Source organism: Piliocolobus tephrosceles, chromosome 1, assembly GCF_002776525.5.
Source record: "Piliocolobus tephrosceles isolate RC106 chromosome 1, ASM277652v3, whole genome shotgun sequence".
Lineage (NCBI taxonomy): Eukaryota > Metazoa > Chordata > Mammalia > Primates > Cercopithecidae > Piliocolobus > Piliocolobus tephrosceles.
This window is the reverse complement of record NC_045434.1, coordinates 175,696,426-175,717,866: the sequence shown is the minus strand read 5'-3', so window position 1 is coordinate 175,717,866 and position 21,441 is coordinate 175,696,426. Positions and strand designations below refer to the sequence as shown.

The window sequence follows — 21,441 nt, the reverse complement described above, 5'->3', positions numbered from 1 at the left end:
GGCAGACATACAGCCACGCTCTGTCACCTGATGCTCCACACACCTGCTCCACCCCCAGACATGCATTCTCCCCGGCTTGCTCACACTCCAGACAGCCCCCTGAATGCTCAGTGGCACCAGATCCCCTCTACAGATGGTCTCCTGAGCCACACTGCTGGCTTGGTGCCCACAGAGACTTGGTGGCGGCTGCCCCATGCTTGTGGAAGATGCCACCCAAATGCCCACATGAGAGTGAGATGCTGGTCCCAGTTGCCATGTGAACACCCATGTGCACCAACCCACACATCCACCCCAAGGGGCCGCCTTGAGCCCACTTCCTCACAGCATGCTCCCTCCTGCAGCTACCTCATGAGCTTGTGACCCATGCAGTCACACAGGGCCCTGGGCTCAGAGGGCCCCATGATGTTCTGATGTCACCATCTTGAAGTCTTTACTTTTTAAGCAAGGGGCCCTGCATGTTTATTTTGCCCTGGACCCCATGAAATATATAGCTGGTCTTACTCGCACCCCATCTCTATTTATGTATCTATGTATGTATGTACGGAGTTTTGAGACGGAGTTTTGTACTTGTCACCCAGGCTGGAGTGAAATGGTGTGATATCGGCTCACTGCAACCTCCGCTTCCTGGGTTCTAGCAATTCTCCTGCCTCAGCCTCCCAAGTAGCTGAGATTACAGGTGCCCACCACCACACCTGGCTAATTTTTTTGTATTTTTAGTAGAGATGGGGTTTCACCATGTTGGCCAGGCTGGTCTCGAACTCCTGACCTCAGGTGATCTGCCTGCCTCAGCCTCCCCAAGTGCTGGGATTACAGGTGTGAGCCACCATGCCCGGCCCACCCCATCTCTTTCAGCTAAGTCACTGGCCCTTCTGTGGCTTCAGAAACCCAAGGCCTCCAGAAAGCCCTCGCTTCTCCCACCTGCCCAAGGGCCTCCACTTCCTCTTCCAGCCGAGGTTTCCCTCTCCACCCCATTCCTCACCAGGCAACTGAGTGTGAGGGGTGGAGGGAACTACCAAGAGCATATTGTCTGTCTATATGCCTCCTCCTAGTGTTACCCTGGGGCTCAGTATTCTCCTTGGTAAAGTGGGGTGAATGGTAATGCCTACTTCAGGGTTCTTTGTGAGGAATGAAAGATAACATCTGTACAACACTTAGCACAATTTTGGCATTTAGTAAATGCTCAATACTTGCTTGTTTTTTTTTTTTTAATTTGTTTTTATTTTTATTATTTGAGATGAGGTCTCACTGTGTTGCCCAAGCTGGTCTCTAGCTCCTGAGCTCAAGTCATTCACCCGCCTTGGCCTCCCAAAGTGCTGGGATTACAGGCATGAGCCACGACGCCCGGCCAATACTTGCTTGTTATTATTGCTCTTATTACATTATGATAAGTGCCGCTAAACAAAAATAGACTCGGTTCCCGGCCCTATATATAGTCTAGTGGATAAAATGGAGATTACTCAAATAATCACACGTATATCCACGTAAAGGAGCAGGGGTGATGAGAAGTGCACATGTCTTTGACCTCGAAGGGCTCATGGCTAACAGGAGAGGCAATCTGAGGCTAGATTCAGGATCAATCTAGGGCAAGACACAGCTCAAATAGAGGTCAGAGCTGGAGCTCAGAATGGGCCGTGGTAGGACTCAGTTTGGGGCCGGGCTGGCTCAGCCTGTGACTGGTGCCAAGTCAGTCAGTTTCATTTCTAGCACTAACTCACTGTGGACCATTTGATAAGCTGCTAGGGTTCTGGGAACCTCTGTTTCATCATCTGTAAAATGGGGAGACTTCTGTCTACCCCCAGGCTTGTGGGAATTGAGTGAGGTAATAATGGAAGTGAAGGATTAAGCTTCTGTTACCACCACTAATGACTCTAAGCCTGGCCTCCCCTTCCAGGCCAGGGAGGCTGCATGGCCCTCACCCGTGTCTCCCCCTACGGGAAACTGCCACCTCAGCCCGGGATCCTTTCCAAGAAGAGTCTGGAGATTTCACAAAGCCCTCTGAACAACAAAGGTTGCAGAAGCGATATTTCCTCCTGGGGTTGACCACCCCGTGGCTCCTTTATCTTGGCAGCCAGGCTTGAAGAGCTGTTCTTGGAAAGAGCCTGTGTGGGCGTGTGTGGGTGCACGTGGGTGTGCGTGTGGTACAAGCTGCCCTTTGTTGGTCTCACCTGAGCAGGACGATAGACCTGCAGGCCTGGGTCCTTCCCAGGTCACCCTGCCCATACCCTGGCCTCTGCACAGCATGTGCTGGGCAGCCAGGAGGGAGGGAACACATTCTTTTTCACCTTAGGATTCTCCTGAAGAGAACTCCAGGACACAGGAGCCCCAGTGCTTCAGGAAGAATCTGGGTTAGCTGAGGTGGAAGCTGCATGACAGGGGGCTGAGGAGGAAGCTTGACAACACGGGAGAGGTGAAGGGGAGATAAGGGCAGGTGCTCATCAGCCCGCCCCTCCCCATCTCCTCAGCATGCACAGCCCCTGTGGAGGCGGGGCCCGCGAGACTTCTGAAAGGCTCACCTCCTTCAGGTTTACTTTCAGTCTGCCCTCAATAAGCTGCCTAGAAAGGACTGCACAGCCTGCAAGCCCCAACCTGCCTCTCGGACTGTGGGCTATTGGAAAAGCCCCTCTCTGGGCCTCAGTCCCTATTTGTTTTTTAAAAAACAGGGTCTCACTCTGTCACCCACGCTGAAATGCAGTGGTATGATCACAGCTCACTGCAGCCTCACCTTCCCGGGCTCAAGGGATCCTTCCACTTCAGCCTCCCAAGCAGCTGGGACTACAGGTACGCATCACCACGCCCAGCTAATTTTTGTATTTTTTGACAGAGGTGGGGTTTCACCATGTTGCCCAGGCTGGCCTTGAACTCCTGAGCTCAAGTGATCAGCCAGCCTCGGTCTCCCAAAGTGCTGGGATCACAGGTGTGAGCCACCATGCCCAGCCCTCAGTCCCTAATTTTTTTAAGTGGACTTTGGACAACTTCTGAGCCTGATTTAAGCGCCCCACCCTGCCGGGTTGGGTGGAAGCCATAGATACATAGAAGAATAACCGAAAAAGCAGTCATTCTTCTGTCTGCCTTGTCACCTCCCTCTCCCACACTCCAGCCACCAGGGGCCTGCAGAGCCCAGGAAGATGGACAAGGTGTGGAGGCAGAGGTCGCCTACTGAAGTGCCAGGCCTGTCAAAGTCTGGCCATTTCTGCTTCAGGTTCTCGGAATAGACATCCTCACGGGTCTCTAGTTCGGCCTCCATCTGGGGAGGAATCACTGATACCCAGCTCCTATCCACAAGCCAGAAGGGATGGGCAGCTCACTACCTTCCAGGGCAGCCTGCGCCAGGGCTGTTGGAAAGTCCTTCCCCATGTTGTCTGAAATCTGCCACCTAGTAGCCTCCTTATCAGGCCTGGCTTGACCTGGGAGCCACACAGAACATGTCTATTCACACCGTTCTGGAGTGTGCCACCCAACTGGCGCGGCGCCTCACACACGCACTGTGCCCTCTCCCTGGGCACCTCTGCTCTGCCGCTCCCTCTTCCCCAGGAGAGGCTTCACTCTTCAGAGCCTAGCCACGTGCCACCCGCTCCGGGAAGCCGTGCCAGATTATCACAGGGGAGGGAGATGCCCCTCCTTCTCTTGATGCCTCTGGTCACTACATACGGTTCTCAACCACTGCCAGATGGAGCTCCCTGGGCAGAAGCTGGCATGGCGTACAGCCTGGTGTGGAGTTTGTGTTCAATCAGTACTGAACTTGTTCAATGACCTGGGAAGAGCCTGTGAGGGACAAGCTCTGCTGAGGGCCTCAGGGAACCAGGCTTCTGTCTGGGCCTTGCCATGGCTTTGCAGTACAGGCTTGGGCAAGCCCTGGCTTTTCCTGGGCCTCTGTCTCCTGTGTAGAGGTTGGTCAGGGTGGTCCATACAGGCACCTTTCTCAGACAGCCTTGGTTTCCGAGAGTCTTGCTGGGTTTTTTCTTCCATATGATATCATCCTGTTTCCTCAACTGTCCCATTCAGAGCTTCTTCCCATGCTGGGTCCGCCTGGCTAGGGGTGCAGATGGGGCTTAGAGGTCATCAGAGGGCAAAGGCACAGCAGCCTGGGGCAGTGGAGTGAGAGGATCTCCTGGGACAGCACCCAAGGACAGGTGGACCCTCTGTCCTCGCAGGCCCTGTCGCTTTTCCTGCCTGCCTCCCTCATGCCATCCTTAAGAGATGAGACTGGGCCCAAGGCAGCGGCCATGCCACAGCCTCCTCTGTCTTCCAGAGGACATGGCCCTGTCCTGGTACAGTCTCCTAGTCCTCAGCATGAATGTCCAGAGTTTAGGGACCATGCCCCAGTCTTCGTGAGGTGGATGGGAAGTCAACATTAGCTGCCTGAGCACCATCTGCGTGGAAGATGCAGCCCCGTCACTGGGAATACGGTGCTGAGCAGGACAGCACCTGATGTGCGAGGGGAACACAGACAACAAATACAGAAGCAGTGGAATGTACCTTTGGCAGGCCGATTAAAGCTTATGAAGACACTACCACTATGACCAGGAGGGAGGTGGGGGCTCAGTGTATGGCTGCAGGAGACAGATGGAATGACTAGACCAAGAGTGAGGCCAAGATGACCAGGCAGTGCAACCGCCAGGTGGACAGACGTGAGGAAAGAGGCTGGCCTAGGCCTGGAGGCAGCACTGAAGGCTCCTGGGGGAAGGGATGGGGTGGGGAGGTGTGATCTATTACGCTGATGACTCTGGGCCCTAATCCTGTGCCAGGCCCAGCGGGTAATGTGTGTGTAGGGGGAGGGGAGCACCCCCGCTGGGGTGTAATTTCACGCTGAAGGGCCTGATGGGGCATCCCAGGGACTGATCCTTTCTGGATCAGAAAACCCACTTCCCTTTGTCGCATGCAGGGCGATTAGCGCCTTAACCCTTTGTGGGCTGGCCCAGGGCCGGCCCCGCCCCATCTCACCTCCAGCCCCTTGGAATCTTAGCCCACAGCTCTTTGCCTTCAATCCAGCCAACGCCCCAACCTGGTCTTGTCTGCAGGGAGGGAGAAGCTGTTGACTGAGGAAAGCCAGGGGCTGGATTATCAACTTCTATGTCCCTGTTCCCTGGCACCTAGCTCCCCGAGGCCCTAGTGCCCCCAGAGAAGTGAGCTCACCATGCCATCTTTTCAGGTTCCTCTTACAGCTTGGATCAAGTCCAGCTGCCTTCAGCAAGCCTGGGGTCTAGTCTAATCCATTGCCTTGTTTGGGGATACCCCACCTCACAGCATTCCCACATACGCTTTGATGGGGAGCTCACTCCCTGCTGGCAACACAGCCAATACCTTCCATTCCCACTGACCTCTCACGGGGAATGAACACTGACCCCAGGAGGCCAGGACCAGGCCTCCAGCAACATCTCAGAGACATCCCTGGCCACTTTGTCCGAAGGCAGCATTCCAGGACTGGGTAGGTCATCACAGTTAGCCCCCTGCATCCATCCCCTCTTTTGCTCACGTACTCTGATTCTATTCAAAGACTCACCAGGAAATTGTCTCAGCTTCTTTGGCTCCAATGGGTTGTCCCCTTCCCTTGGGGAAGTCGTCTTGGTCCTCCCAAGGCTAACTGCGATGCATCCCTGGGGCGGCTCCCGCAGGTTCTCCCTTCAGGAGCTCCTCTAGGGTGGGGGAGAAGTCAGGGACCAGGCTGGGCCTCCCCTAAGCTCCCTGGGTCTCTCAAACCCCAGCCCCATTAAAAGAAAGCCCCTAAATGTTATTTACACTTTGGAGTCTTAAAAACCATTAACAAAAGCCACTTAATTCAATTATCTTCCCGGCTGGCTCAGTTCTCAGTTCTGAGCGCCAGCCTCCCCTTGTCGCACCCCCACCCTGCCTGTTCCCCCACCACTGTCATTGTGTCGGGCTAATGAGGTAAACTGAAGCGAGCCCTGTCCCCCCTGACAGGTTTATGAGAATTTAATAAAGCGTGGCCGGGACCAAATGAGTTGCCTCAGCCTCGGAGAGCTCATTGTCTTTGGCGTCAGCGTTTTTTGACTCGAGCCGCCCCCCCCCCCCCCCCAGCTCCTGCCTGGCTTGGCCCCCACCCCCGCCCTCGGTGCCTCCCTAGGTGAGCCTTGAGGCTGGTGTGCCCTGCAGCGGGAGGGCACCCAGGCTGAACCCTAGGGATGGTGGAAATTAAATTGGTGAGTGTGCCCTGGGGAGGGACTGTGCTGTCCTTTGCCCTCACCTACCGCACCTTCACACGCTGCAGACTCCAGGAACATAGTGGACTTCCCACGCAGCTGCCTCGCGCTCCTATGTCTTGGCGGCTGTCAACCTGAGGCCCTGCTGGAGCCGCCTTGAGCCTGATTCACCTTGTCTTGCCTGTTTGGAGCAAGCAGCCAAAGTGAGCTCCCAGAAGGAGGGGCTTCTCTTCCGGCCAGGGTATGGGTTGGGGGCATGGGGCACTCAGTCATGGCCTGGTTCCACCCCTTGCATGGAATGTCCCTCCTCATTTTCCTGGAAAGATAGCAAGGGGTGGAGCACAGACCGTGGAGCAGAAGGGAGTCGGAAGTGCAGATGAAGAGGCTGCCAGTTGGGAGGCTCCCCAGACAGACAGGCAGGCAGAAGAGGCCCCACCCCCCCCCAGCTATGGAGGGTACCTTGAAAAGGTACCTAGCTGCCTCTCAGGGGTCCAACGCCGAGGAGTTTCTGGACTATTTGGAGATCCAGAGTTCCTTCTCTCCACAACAAAAGTGGTTCCAGGAATCACTTCCTTCTGAGACTAAAGCTTGGCCTGACACAAGAGCCTCTTCTGGAAGGTCCTTAACTCACTGGGGTGTTGGGAAAGCAAGTCTTAGGGATCAAGGCTCAATTTGTGACCATGATAAAAGCTCAGTTGTTGTCCAGGGTCAGGATACAATGCATATGGATCAGGGTAAGTGTTCAGGTTGGCACCAGATTCAGGGTCAGGCTCAGTGATCAGAGTTCAGTGTATGGACCAGGGTCAGTGCTATCTGTTCCCAGGGTCAGAGCTCAGTCTATGGCCTGAATAAGGGCTAATGTGTGTCCATGATCAGTCTGTGTCCAAGTCAGGGTTCACTATACAGTAATGGTCAGGGTTTAGTCTATAGACTGGGGTCAGAGCTCAATCTGGGATCAAGGTCAGGGTTTGATGAATGGACAGGCAGGGCCAGAGCTCAGAGTGTGGTTAGGATCAAGTTCAGTCTATGATTAAGGTCAGGACTCAGTATGGACTGGGGTGAGGGCTCAGTCTAAGATCAAGGTCAGGGTTTAGTCTATAAACAGACTCAGGACTTATCTGTGACCTTGATAAAGGCTAAGTTTCTGTCCAGGATCCAGGCTCTCTCTGTAATAAGGTCAGGTTCCAGGGTTGGATGAGTCACTTAGTAAATCTGAGTCACCTAATTGCCCCTCTTCCCCCAACTCCCTTGATCTCCCCATTTCGTAGGGCCTTGGACCTTAGAAGAGGAAAAGGCGAAATTGTGCAGTCTGGTTGGGATGAGTAGTGTCTATCTCCTGCCATGTGCCCGGGGTGCCCTCTGGTGGCAGTCTCCAACAGTGCCGATTTCCTCAGGCTTGGTCCCTCCATCTGGCCATCTCCTACTTTGGGGAACCTGGCCCTCAGGCTGGTCCTTCAACGCCAACCCTTCCTTCCTGTGCCACCCCCCCTCCCCACAGAGAAATAGAAAACTGTGCAGTTGGTTGGGGGATCTCCCATACATATGAGATCTTCTCCTTTCCTGCCCAGAGTTAGGCATCTTGACAAACCCATATTACTGGGTGCCTGGAATCTCAACTGTGCGATGAGATCCACACCTTTTCCTTCTTCCTTCAGTCCACAGGTGCTTAGTGAGCACCTACCTTGTGCCAGGTGGGCACCGAGGGTACAGCAGTGAACAGAGCAGAAGTTCTGGCCTCTTGGTGCTCACATTCCACTTCTCCCTAATCTCTCACTCCTAGTCCACAGCTCTCATCAGGAAGTCTCCTGGCATCACAGAAGGCCGAGTGGGATTCAGAAGTCAGCAACGCGGGCTTCCTGCTCCCTGTGGAGTCTGTGGTTAGACTATTCTAGCTTCTGGGTTCTCTGTCTTCCTCTCTCCTCGGAGTTTCACCACCACCCACATGCCGACAGCTTCTATGTGTCCATCCTAGCGCCTCCTCTTCCAGAACTCAGGGCTGTGGCTCCAGCTTCTGTGAGACAGTCCCTCTGGGCTAACAGGTCTTTTGCCTTAGCAGGATGTCCCTTTTTCTCCCAAAACCAGATCCTCCAACATACACCGTCGTGCTCAAACCAAAATTTTAGAACTTCCTCAGGATTCTTCTCTTTCATGCCCCCAAAACTCCCCCAACAGGTGCAGAATCTGTCCACTCCGAGCAACCACCCTGGTCCCAGCGCCCATATGTCTCACTGCTATGACCTCCTAGCTTGCCCTTCCTAGCTTTGCTTTCCCTCTTGCCCCTTGCCACTCTGTTACTTCCACACAGCAGGTGGAGCAGTCTCTACCACCATCAATCAGATCATTTCACTTCCCTGCTTAAAACCCTCCAGTGGCTCCCATCTCACCAAGAATCAAATCCCAACTCCTCACCCGGGCTACTAAGCCCTCCATGAGCTGAGCATTACCCCTTCCCCACCTCTCCAGCTTCATCTTCCACCTGTCTCAACAGCCCTTCTTTCTTGTTCTGACACACAGAGGCCAGTTCATTCTCACCTTAGGGCTTTGCACTGGCTGTTTCCTGAGCTTGAAATGTTCCTGCTGTAGACCTTTGCATAGCTGACTCACCATTCAGAGCTCAGCTTAAATGCCACCTCTCAGAGAAGATCCCCCAACCATCCGACAAGTCCCTCTATCTATCACAACATCCTATGTAATTTTCTGTGTAGTGCTGTTCACTAGCTAAGCTTTTTTGGTCTCATTTGCTCACTTATTTGATTCTTTATTGTCTGTCTCCTCCAAATAAAATGTGAGCTCCCTGAGAGCTTGTTCGTCATTATATTCCCACATAGCAAGGAACACAGCAGGGCTCAGGAATTCTTAATTAGTGAAAAAACAATTCTAAGGCCAGGCACAGTGGCTCACACTTATAATCACAGCACGTTGGGAGGCCCAGGTGAGAGGACTGCTTGAGCCCGGGGGTTGATGATCAGCCTGGTCAACATAGTGAGACCCTGTCTCTACAAAAAATTAGGCAGGCATGGTGGGGTGTGCCGGTAGTCTCAGCTACTTGGGAGGCTGAGATGGGAAGATCACTTGAGCCTGGGAGATTGAGGCTTCAGTGAGCTGTGATTGCGCCACTGCACACCAGCCTCAGCAACACAGAGAGATCCTATCTCAAGATAATAATAAAAAAAGGTTCTAAGTGGCTGCCCTCATTTCTCCTAGAGGGAGAAGAGTGGGGGAAACCTCATTTCCTGGCCCCTTAATGAGCTCCCTTGTCCGGACCAAGAGTACTTTCCTTGGGGAGGCAGGGGCCACTCACCACCTGTAGCACCCTTAGAGCTCCCCCAGGCCCTGGGGAGTACCCCTCCTTTAGAAGGACCAGTTCTGTGTTCTCTACCACAGTTCCTGTGCCTCCGAGGATAGGCCCTGGTGCCTCAATTCTTAGACTTTCAGGCCCTGGGGTGGGAGTGGGAAGTTTTACCCTCATTCCAGGGCCGGTCTGCAGCATCCCTGCAGGAACTGCTGGTCCCTGCTCAAATTCCCCAAGGTCAGGGAGCTTGATGCTTCTGTGCTGTCAGAATCATGTCCTCTCCTCAACAGAAACCTGCCTCCCAGAGGCCCTTTCAGGGCCTGGAGCCTGCCTGGGAGGGGCCTGCAGAGGTGGGAGACAGAGCACGCCCTCCAGCCTCACCCTGTGTAGGAGAGTGGGGCTTCCCTAGGGCCTCGCTGGCCATATTGCCTTAGAGGGGCCTGTCCCTGGGTGTCACCCAGGGAAGGAGTGTGATGTGAGGAGTCCCCACTGTGGCAGACTGGAGCTGATGGGAAAGTGAGCCCTGGGGCACTGGATGTGGAAAATCTCTTCTGGTGTGCCTGTGGAGGAAGCGGGGCACAGAAAAGACAGATGATGACCTTCAGCTGGGGGTGTAAGTGGAAGGGACTCCAGGGAGCCAATGTCCTATCTTCCCTTCCCTCACCCATTCTACCCACACCATTGATCCATGTCCCACTGCCCTGAGTCCCTATCGTAGGCTCACTCTTCCTCTGCAGCAGCCAGGCTTGCAGAACAGGATCTGGAAGTCTTGTGGGGGAAGAGGAAAGAGAATGTAATTCCAGGCATCTAACAGCAGGTGGGAGAGGGGTTGGGCTGAGCCTAGCATTGCAGGGCTAGAATCCTAAGGTGGTAGGAGAAGGGTGGCTCCGACCACACCCCAAGGCTGCACCAGCGGTGGCCCCTCTCACCTACTGCTCTACCACAGCAGCAGGTGGCATCTGAAGCTGCAGACCAATGTACCAGAAGAGACAGGACTGGAGCATGGAGAAGTGGTCTTCTTACATACATACAGGGTGGGGTTGGGGAGCTCAGCGAAGAGGTCATCAGCTGTAGGTACTGGGTACTTCAAAGGTTAAGGCCCATCGACACGTGCAAATGAACAGAGATGGCCTGCTCGGCACCTGCTCAGGCAGATTTGCTCTTCTCTAGGTCAGTGGGAGAGGGGGAAGACAGCAGGAGAGGCAGAGGTGGAGATGGCGCCAGAGGAGGGAAGAGCCCAGGGCTGGTGGGAAGTGTCTGGGTCATGGCAGAGTAGTAGCAAAGCCTGTCTTGTAAAGAGAAAGGGAGGCTGGTGATGAAGCAGGAGTGGATGGGCAGGGAGTCATAGCCAGCTGGGGGTGGTAGGCCAGCATGTGCCCCAGTCACTGCTTGCCTAGGTACATGCATGGAGAGGAAAGACTGGCCCAGGGCTGCAGTGTCTTCTCCTCAGTCCCCTGACCCCTCTTCTTTTTTGCAAGGCAGCCCCTATTCCTCTACCTGGCCCCCTCACCTATCCCCTCACCTGGACAAACCACAGACTGGGCCCAAACTCAGCAAGTCTAGCAAGACTGGGCAAAGTGTCTGGGCTTTGCATGGCCCCGTGGAGCACTTCTCCCCTCACCATTCCTGCTCAGTGACCATGACCTCAACCACTACTGCTGCCCTCACACCTCCACATGCATGTGTGATGTCAGACTGTTACCCAAACGCTGCCACTCCCCACCTCTTACAGGAGCCAGGCAATCACACCCACAGTCACACTCTTATGTTCATCCGGTCCCCCAATTTGACACACCTGTTCCCACATTCACAGGCACACAGTCTTAGATACAGTCTTTTGCTCACAGTCACACACTCCTCTCTCCTGAAGCCCTCTTCTAGGTCTCCAAGAGGGGCTGGTACCAGGATGCTTGGGCACTCAGCCACAGGCTGGGAGGGCCCCAGAACCCAAGGTGCTCAGCCAGAGGCCCCGCAGCCAACCCTCCCTCCCGGCTTGCACTGTCACAGAGGTCTGACTCCAAAGGTGCTTTATTGAGGAGTGAGGCACGGCAGGAATGCATGGTGTGGCACAGTCATGGTGGGTGGCGGCCAGCATTTTTGGCAGTGACAGTCACACTAGGACTTTCAGGGTTGCAGAGGCCCCCTCACCACTCACCTCTGTCAGGGCCCCAGTCTCAGCTACCCCTGCTCGTAGTCAGACAAGCAAGGGTGGGGAGTGCTCACCCCAGCCCTGCTTCTAGGGACCATCCTGGCTCAAGTCAGAGCCACAGTTTCTTGGCCAAATGAATCCCAAAGGTCATGTTGGGGTAGAAACAAGGAGGGTAGGGAGGGGCAGGAGAGGGGGCTGGAAGCCCTTCACTGTGTGTGCAATGACAGACAGCCCAGGTTGACATTTGTCCCTTCTTCCTCTCTTCCTCCCACCCCCGGGGGGGACTGACACTGCTGGTGGTTAGCCCCTTCAGGGTGGGTGCTCCTTGGTTCACAGTGCCCAAATGCCAGGCAGAGGTTGCAGTGTCAGGGTTCGAGGGTCCAGGGGCCTACTTTCATCAAGCTGGATGGGTGAGGTTTAGTAGGGACCAGAGACCCCACCTAAGGGGCCAAGGGTCTGCTGCTCCCTTCTTCGGGGTGTGACCCCTGACACCATCACACGTTCTACCCAGGAGTTTGGGAGATGGAAAAGATGAGGCCCCCTGTGCCCAGCACCAGACCCTTGTAAAAAAGAAAGATGGAAGAAAGGAAAAGAAAGAAAGAGAGAGAGAGAGAGAGAGAGAGAGAGAGAGAAAGAAAGAAAGAAAGAAAGAAAAAGAAAGAAAGAAAGAAAGAAAGAAAGAAAGAACTTTTTTCTTTTTCTTTTGCCCCCTTAAATGGCACGGAAGGAAGGGGAGTGAACCCGGAGAGCGGAGTCACGGCGGGGTCCTGGTCCGCTAGGGGGCGGCCCGCTCCCGGGGCGGGTTGAGCTGGACCCCTTCTGAGCGCAGCGCGCAGAAGGCCCCGGGCGCCGGGGCCTCCAAGGCGAGGGTGCTGGGGCCGGGGCTGGAGCGGCCGGAGGACGAGGCTGAGACTGCAGGGCTGAGCTGCACGGCCGTGGTGTCCTGTACCGTGCGCTCGCTGCTCTCCATCTCTAGCGCCACGGGCCCGGCGCAGCCGCCACCCTGGCCAGGGACCACCGCGGCCGCCGAGCGCGCGCCGGGCGCGGGGCCCCGGCGGCTAAACACGCAGCAGGCCGCGAAGAAGCCGAGCGCCAGCACCAGCAGCCCCGGCCCCACAACGAGCAGCGGGTTGTGCCCGGGCAGGAAGGAGGCGAAGGCGCCCGCCAGCGTCACGTTCACACCAGCCAGCAGCGCGCACAGACCGCAGGCGCAGCACAGCGCAGGCGACTGCAGGCCCGGCACCCGGCCCCGGGCGCGTTCAGCGGGCGCCAGGACCGGTGGTCCCTTGCTTTTTTCTGCCGGCGGCATCGGCTTGCGCACGCCGGGCACGCATCAAGCTCCCTCTTGCCGGTCCGGAACAGCCCAACTGCCAGGAGCCGCCTCGCGCTAGTCCTGTGGGCACACAGCAAGAGGGCGGGGTCAAGCAGTGATCTCGACCTCTAATCCTAGGCTCCGTCTGTAGCTACACTCAGTGCCTGCGTGGGCAGAAGTCATCTTGGTCAGCCCCCCGCCTCTGTCTCTGGAAAGCAACAACCCATCCCATATGGGAAGAGTCTGCTTGTTGTATCCCCACCTAGTTCCGGGGGTCCCTCGTGGCCAATCTTGCCATCCTCCCTCTCTCCTCACTTTTTTGTTCTCCAAACAGACACCACCCCTCCAACCCCTTTCTTCCAGGAAGCCTACCTGGACTCATTGAGTGAGAGAATGGCTGGAAAGTGCTCAGCACAGTGTCCAGTTCAGCTTAGGTGCTCATCACATGATAATCATCGTCTTCAGTAACCCGAACTAGAAGGCAAATGGCAGCTCTTGGGATTTAGACAACTCACTCCCTCAAGTGGAAGAGGCCTTGGAAATCATCTGACCTTGCCCCCCACCCCTACCCCCTTATTCAGATGAAGAAACTGAGGCTCCCAGAGGTCTAGCAGTTTATCCAAGATCCAAACCAGGACCTGAATGACCATGCGACTTGGCCTCAGCATCCCCACCCTAGGCTCGGTAGGTGTAGCAATGACACTGACTCTTCTGAATATCAGATGAGGCCCTGGAGTGAGTGGCCACGTGAGAGTAAGGAGCTCCTGATGGTTCAGACATTCAGTGAGAGGGTACAGTCCCCACATGGGATGGGTTGGGCTGGAGCAGATCTAAGGCACCAGGACCCTTTCTAGACCGGGCATTCTATTAAATTCCAATCCTACCTCCACTCCACTCCCCATTGTTCTACTGTCGAACCTGGATTCAAAAGTCTAATTGCTGGATGCTAGAATTCCTTTCTAGGATTCTCTAGATGTCTCTGGTTCTAGGATCTATTGCTGGATTCTAGAATTCTGGAAATACATGCAGAAACAAGAGTAATAAAATTAGAGCCTAGGGATTTATGACTTCTATTTGAGAATTCTGTTCTATAATGCATAAGATCCTAGTTGGTACAAAGGCCCTCAAAGGATGAGATCTTAGCTAGTGTTAGAATTGTGGGGAAAAAATACCAGAAAAGGGTCCTGGATGGAGATGAAAGGGAAGTAATCAGATGGTACTGCGGGTCTAAGGGGAGCATGCAGGGTGAGGAGCAGGGAGTGAGTGCCACCTTCACAGGGTTATCTCCTGTAATGTGGGGCTAATCATAGAACCCACCTCATAGGGTACAGTGATAATTAAATATTTTAAGTTAAATAAAGTGTTTAGAAGAGTGAGAATTTAATAAATGTTAACCATGCCCTTCTGGTGGTGGTTGACAGAGAAGGGAGCCATGAAGTCTCAAATCTGGGAAGCAGAATTTTGGGTTTGGAAACAGAAAAGTTGGGCTGTCTCCCAGGTGGAGGTACCTTTCTGCGTGTCCAAACCCTATACCCAGTGGGGTTGGAGAAAGCTTGATGACTGACTGAAAATGAGGGCTAGTGTCAGATCCTTCGCTCTCGACACACGGGATGCGCAGGTCAGAGGGCTTGAAAGGCCACCTCCAGGCCTGTCCAGAGCTGATGACTCCAGGGTTCCCTCTCCTGGCACCATGCTGAGAGGGGGCAGCCCTACTGAGATTCCAGCCAGAATCACCTTGTTGCCATACCAAGCTGGAAGGAAGTCAGAAATCCCCAAATCTTAGCAAAGAAAGCACATGTTGACTCCTTTTTTTTTTTTTGAGACGGAGTCTTGCTCTGTTGCCTGGGCTGGAGTGCAGTGGCGCGATCTCGGCGCACTGCAAGCTCTGACTCCGGGGTTCACGCCATTCTCCTGCCTCAGCCTCCCGAGTAGCTGGGACTACAGGCGCCCGCCACCTCGCCCGGCTAGTTTTTTGTATTTTTTAGTAGAGACGGGGTTTCACTGTGTTAGCCAGGATGGTCTCGATCTCCTGACCTCATGATCCGCCCATCTCAGCCACCCAAACTGCTGGGATTACAGGCTTGAGCCACCGCGCCCAGCCTCATGTTGACTCTTGAGGGCATCTACAGACCACAGTTTCCTCAGGGAGCTCCTCAACTGCATGAACATCTGCTCTCTAACCTGCTGTTGATGGTTCTGCCAGCCAGGGATAGCAATCTCTAAAAGGGTACAGCAGTTTATAGTGTGCAAAGCACTTTTACATCCATGATATCACAATCTCTACTACTGCTTGATACCTATTAATAGCCACATTTTGGCCGGGCGCGGTGGCTCACACCTGTAATCCCAGCACTTTGGGAGGCTGAGGCAGGCAGATTGCTTGAGCTTGGGAGTTTGTGACCAGCCTGGGCAACATGGCGAAACCCTGCATCTATTTTTTTTTTTTTTATGAACAAAAAGAATTAAAAAAAAATTTTTTTTAATAGCCACATTTTACAACTGAGGAGACTGAGGCTCAGAGAGGGAAGTGGATTGGGGCTCTGGTGGCTGGACTGAAAGGAAGAATAGACATCCTGAGACCAGAGTCAGAAAACAGAGAAGCTGGCTCACACCCTACACAGTCTTGCTTAATTTTATAGAGAAGGATTTGATCCTCAGGAAGAGCTGTGAGATTCCCACATCTTCCCCTTTCAAACTTCTCCCCAACCTCATTCATCAACATCTGACATTATCTGACAAAGGCAGGAGTTCCCTTCTGTGGAGAGGGCTCAGTATGAGGGTGCCCCGATGGAGAGGAGGGAGCCTGGCTCACCTCACTTCACATCAGTCTCCTGGAAGCTGATATTGGATGAGGGTCGGGGGGGCCCTGGGCGCTGGAGAGTCCAGGGATCTTGCTTTTCTCTCTCTCTCTTTTTTTTTTTTTTTGAGATAGAGTCTTGCACTGTCGCTTGGCCTGGAGTGCAGTGGTGCAATCACAACTCACTGTAACCTCCGACTCCTGGGTTCAAGTGATTCTCTTGCCTCAGCCTACTGAGTAGCTGGGATTACAGGCACCTAACACCACGCCCAGCTAATTTTTTTTTTTTGTTTTGTTTTGTTTTTTAGTAGAGACGGGGTTTCACCATGTTGGCCAGGCTGGTCTCGAGCTCCTGACCTCGTGATCCACCTGCCTCAGCCTCCCAAAGCGCTGGGATTACAGGCGTGAGCCACCGCGCCCAGCCAAGATCTTGCTTCTTTTCCCATATGGGGAAGACTCTCCTTTGCCTTAGGGTTTTAGCAGTTTTACTGTGAAGTGCCTAAGTGAGTTTTTCTTTGTATTTATCCTACTTTGTAGATATTTGCTTTATATGTATCCTTCCTCATGCTTCTACAATCTATGGCTGCATCATATCACCCCCTAGTTCAGGAAACATTTCAGCTCTTATCTTTTCTCCGTTCTCTTTCTCCTCTCCTTCTGGGACCTTCATTGCATGTATGTTCAGCCATTTGCTGTTGCCCCATATGTGTCTTTTACACTTTATTCTGTATTTTCTAGCCCTTTCCTTCCTTCCTTCTCTTTATTTCAGTCTGGATATTTTTCTACTGAAATATTTTTCTACTATCTAAGTTTACTAATTCTATTTTCACATGTATCTTCTCTGCTGCTAAATCCATCAATGGATTTCATTTGTTATAACTTTTCAGTTCTGGAATTTCCACTAGATCCTTTTTCATAGATTCCAGTTTTCTATTTAAAGATTCCCTTTTGTTATTAATTTTCTTGAATATATTAAACCTTCTAGAGTCCATGTCTGAAAACTCCAACATCTGGCTCTCCAGTGGGCTTGTTTCTATTGTCTGTTTTATTGCTTTTGTTCATTTGGTCTTATCTCCTGAAATGCCAGATAATTTTTTATTGAATGTCCAACATTGTGTATAAAAAATTATAGAGCTAGCATGAGGCTCTGAATGATATTATCTTTCTCCAGAGGGGATTTGCTTTTGCTTCTGACAGGCTCCTAAAGAACCACAGGCCACTTTAACCCAATCGAGGATTATACTGATTTGAAACTTTGTTTCAGTCTTTCTGAGTCTAGTCTATATCTGGTTAGCCATTAGTCCTAGAGTGTTGCTTTGGTCTTCCCAATAAAAACTGTAGGTGTTTAACAGTACCCTTTCCCTTTTTAGGCCCCAAATTCCGATTTGACTCCCCAGTCTCATGACCTCCTACAAACTGGAAAATGCCTTTAGGGAAAAATCAAAATCTAGTATTACTTCTCTCCACAATCTTGGCCCCCTCAAATCCTCACTGCCTTGGTAGCTCTCCCATGCCTTTAAACAGATTTCCTAAATGCTTAATCCAGCTTTTTTTTTTTTTTTGAGGCGGAGTCTCGCTCTGTCACCCGGACTGGAGTGCAGTGGCCGGATCTCAGCTCACTGCAAGCTCTGCCTCCCGGGTTTATGCCATTCTCCTGCCTCAGCCTCCCGAGTAGCTGGGACTACAGGCGCCCGCCACCTCGCCTGGCTAGTTTTTGTATTTTTAGTAGAGACGGGGTTTCACCGTGTTAGTCAGGATGGTCTCGATCTCCTGACCTCGTGATCCGCCCGTCTCGGCCTCCCAAACTGCTGGGATTACAGGCTTGAGCCACCGCGCCCGGCCTATCCAGCTTTGAAAGTTATTCTCAGCAGGTAAATTGGTCTGATAGAAGCTAGTCTACTTTAGCCAGAAACAGAAGTCTAGATGATAATCTGAAATTAGCACTTTTAGATCTATAACTAAGTTATGCTATGCTAAGCACTTATAATAATATCTAATTTAATTTTTACAACATGTTTAAGTATTACTATTACACCTCCATTTTACAGATGAGGAAATTGAGACACAGAAAGATTAAGTAAACTCACCCCAAACCACTCAACTGCAGTGGTGGTGCCAGGATTTGAAACTGGTGTACTGATCCGAAGCCTGAGCTCTCAACCTAGGACAGTGCTAGATTTGCTAAATGTTTGTTGAATGACTGAGGCACAGGGTACAGGCTTTTCTGAGGCCCTGTAGATAAGCTCCTGTAATTAGAACTTACACTGCTCAAATGTCAACCACAGAGGAAGACAGGTTTTCTCTGGTTCAAGGAAGGTAAAATTCACTTTGCTTCTTCCTTGGTTTAGCAAACTAGGTTCAACAGAAAATAATTCCAGCCCAGGGGCTGAGCTTCTAAGTGCTAATTGCTAATGAATGATTGATTCTTATCTACTCCTGGGAGGCACAGTGACTATAAGACAAAAGGGTCTCTGCCCTAGGCACAAAAAGGACTAAGAACATGTGGGTGTTGGGCTTATTCCTGAGGTTGCCTCCACCCTGGTTAATTGGGATCTAGGAGTGTGCAGGGATGAGGTGTTAAGGCTGCTCAGCTGTTGTAATTTAATTTGCACCACCATTTCATCTGGTGAACTGTGGCCTCCAGCTGCTGCTGTTGCAGTGTTGGTTCTGTTTTGTTGTGGGTGTTCTGGCTAGCTCTGTTGTGGGGTGTCCTTAGCACTGTTCAATAAATCTTTCTGGTTTTCCACTCTACTGAGCACATGTTAAGATTGCACTTTCTGGCTGATTTGTGATTAGGTGGCACTGTGTGACGTTCTGGCCAGGGAATTGTGACACATGCCACTTCCAGGCTGGCATTAAGTCCTGGATTATGGAAGCAGGACTCTGAGTTGATGCTATTGCTCTCCCCAGTCCTCTAAGCCCCTTCTGTTTCATTCCAAGCCCAGCCTTCAATCCTAGTGCCTGAGCAGGAGGGAAGGGCATTGCTCTGACTCTTGAGTTGCGAGGACTGGAAGACCTTCACTTTAGTCAGTACTCCGAGTTGCTGAGCCTCTAAATCTTCAGAAGCGGGAAACTGAGGCTTGGAGTAGAGGAGGTCTGTGGCCAAGCCAGACCAGAACCAAGCCCTTTCCCATCTAGCGAGGGCTCTGAACACTGCCATTCAACTGCCCACGACCCTGGCCAAGCAATTCACCCTCCCTACTGCCCTGCCTCTGGCTAGGGAGGCCTCATGGTCTCTACCTGGGGAATCCAGTCCACAAGCAGTTTGGGGGAGGAGCAGACACTGGTTGGGCAGCCTGGGAGAGCTGGGGTCCCTCTCTGGGCCTTAGCTGTCTGGATGTGAAGGGAGGAGTGTAATGAGGTTATTGTCCCCAAACTGAGGTCCTGCGTCAATCAATCTGCTGCCCCACCCTCAACTACTTGAGGTTTGTAAAGGTGGAAATGAGGACCTGTTTAGAAATTACTGTCAGTGTAGCAAAAGGTCTCATAAAATCAACATTTATGTATACGTATACATATAAATGTATATGGCTGCACCTGCTCATTGTACCCGATTATTTGCTTTAGGCTGGGATTCTGTTATTTCCCTGGGAAGTCAGCTGCCACACAGGGGTTCTGGCTGAGGGGGAGGGACACTCATATTGAGCAGCAACTCTGTGCTAAGCACTTTTCCTACATTCGCACATTTAACCTTCGCTACAACCCTGTGAGCTGTTGCAGTCCTGCTCCTAGTTCACAGTGAGGACACTGAGGCTCAAAGAGGTGAAGGGACTTACTTTGGTTTATCCAGCTGCAATAGGGAAAGCTGGGATTCAAACCCAGTTTTGTCAGATTGAAAAGCTCATGTTTTTGGCTCATTAGAATTGCTGTTTACTGAAAGGTATAGAGATGTTTGCTTATTAAAAAAATTTGGGCTCAAGGGGGTGGTCCTCAGTTGGTGAAGGCAAGAGCTCCTGGAGTGGGAGTCTCTGTCCAAAGTCCCTTCAGGTCAGCAGGTCAGCCTGCGCGTCCCCTGTGCCCCCAACCCATGGTTCTGGGATGTTTGTGTTGCATAAGAACAGTTACTTGACTAGAGGTAGCTGCCAGGCCTCCTGGCTCCAGATTCCTGGTCCAAAGTCCCAAGAGCCTCTGGGCATAGGGGCTTCAGTCCAGACTTCAGCCACTGGCCCCAGCCCCCTGTCCTCCAGGGGAGGCTGAGCCCCTCACTTGCTCAGTCTGAGCTCTTTACTGCTCACTATGAACTCCTCTGTTCCTTTTAGTCTTAGCCCTTCTGTTCCCTCTCAGTCCCTGGAAATCTGGGCCAGCCCTCTTCCCAGCACCTACATCCTCAGGAACCTCCCACACCACTCTTACTCATTGCCGGCTGGGGCTTATTACTCTCAGCTTCTGCCAACTGAATTCTGCAAACCCAGAGCACAAAGAGCTACCAGCACCCTCACCCTAGCCAATCCATGGGCCTGTCCTCACCATAGACACATGCATATACATGCATACTCACATGTGTGCATGTGCGTGTGTACGCGCGTGCACACACACACACACACGCACAGAGTCTCCAAGCTGGAAATAAGGTTTGAGGATGAAGCCTGAAGGTGTGGCCTTCTAGCTCCTGTGTCTGATTCCTGGGATCTATCGTCTTCCTCCCTGAGCCCATGTGCATGCACGAACACACACACACACATACACACTACAGACACACAGGCAGTGACTGGACATATCCAGAAATACAAACACAGATGCATAGATGCATTACACACACAGAGTTGTAGACACAGGCCAACATATGACACACTGTCAATTGCCTGCCTATCTGATGGAGATGAGATGCTGTCCTGGAGACTTCTCTTTGCCTGGAAGTGTGAGGGTGGAGGGAAGGTGGTTGAGAGCAGGAACCTCCTGGGAGAGGTGATGGGTGGATAGGAGTTCCATTCTGGCTGCTCTGATGGTGCCTACCCATTCACAATGGGTCTCCATGCTGGCAAAAGGCAAGCACTCACCATTCCCCTCACTGGGGCTCAGCTTTGCCATTGGTAAAGTGCGAGATTGATCTAGATGATCTAGATGGTCTAGCTGGCTTCTAGCACAGCTGAGAGGCCCCAGTGGCACGACTCTGAAAGCTTCTTTGAGCAATCACAGGGTTTTGGTTAGACCGAGCCTTTGTAACAATCCAGGCAAAGATGCTCCCTTCTAGTCCTTCCTGGTGCTCCTGCACTTCCCCAACAGAATCCTCAGGCCACAGTCCCCAGCAGGGGTTATATAGGTGGCCAGACTGGGATCTCTAACCTCAGTCTGGGCCTCTGCATCTACCCTAAGCAACTCAGCTGCCTGGAGCCAGCTGGAGGGGTGGAGAGAGAGGACTTCAGACTGGCAGGAGTGGAACTGCCCTTCCTATCTGTCTCCTTCCCTCCAAGGCTCTGGAACTAGCTCCACTGTCCTCCCCAGCCTGAGGAACTTCAGCATCTTTTGCCCAACCGCCCAACCCCTCTGCCCTCTTAGTTTCCTGACTTCTCATCTCCAGTGCTCAATTCCTTCATTCCACCTCAGCTACACTTCCTCATACCTCATCACCTTCAGGACTTTATCACCCTTGTCATCACCCTGAACCATTCCACCTCTGAGAAACCCTGACACCCTACTCTCGACTGTAACTCCACTGCTACCTCCATACAAACACGGGTACAGCACAAACACTGTTCTAAGCCATATATGCATATGTGTGTGTGTGTGTTTGTG

General features: G+C 52.5%; 1 protein-coding gene across 1 annotated transcript; it reads right to left on the bottom strand.

The window, feature by feature from the left end:
• Nucleotides 1-12,374: 12,374 nt before the first annotated feature.
• TMEM275 (transmembrane protein 275) lies at nucleotides 12,375-12,908 on the bottom strand. The gene has a single exon (XM_026455757.1). It carries the CDS (start codon nucleotides 12,906-12,908, stop codon nucleotides 12,375-12,377), a length of 534 nt encoding a protein of 177 aa, XP_026311542.1.
• Nucleotides 12,909-21,441: the final 8,533 nt, after the last annotated feature.

Excerpts from the sequence above, each read along its gene's own strand:
- TMEM275 (XM_026455757.1), bottom strand. The coding sequence starts at position 12,908 with ATGCCGCCGGCAGAAAAAAGCAAGGGACCACCGGTCCTGGCGCCCGCT.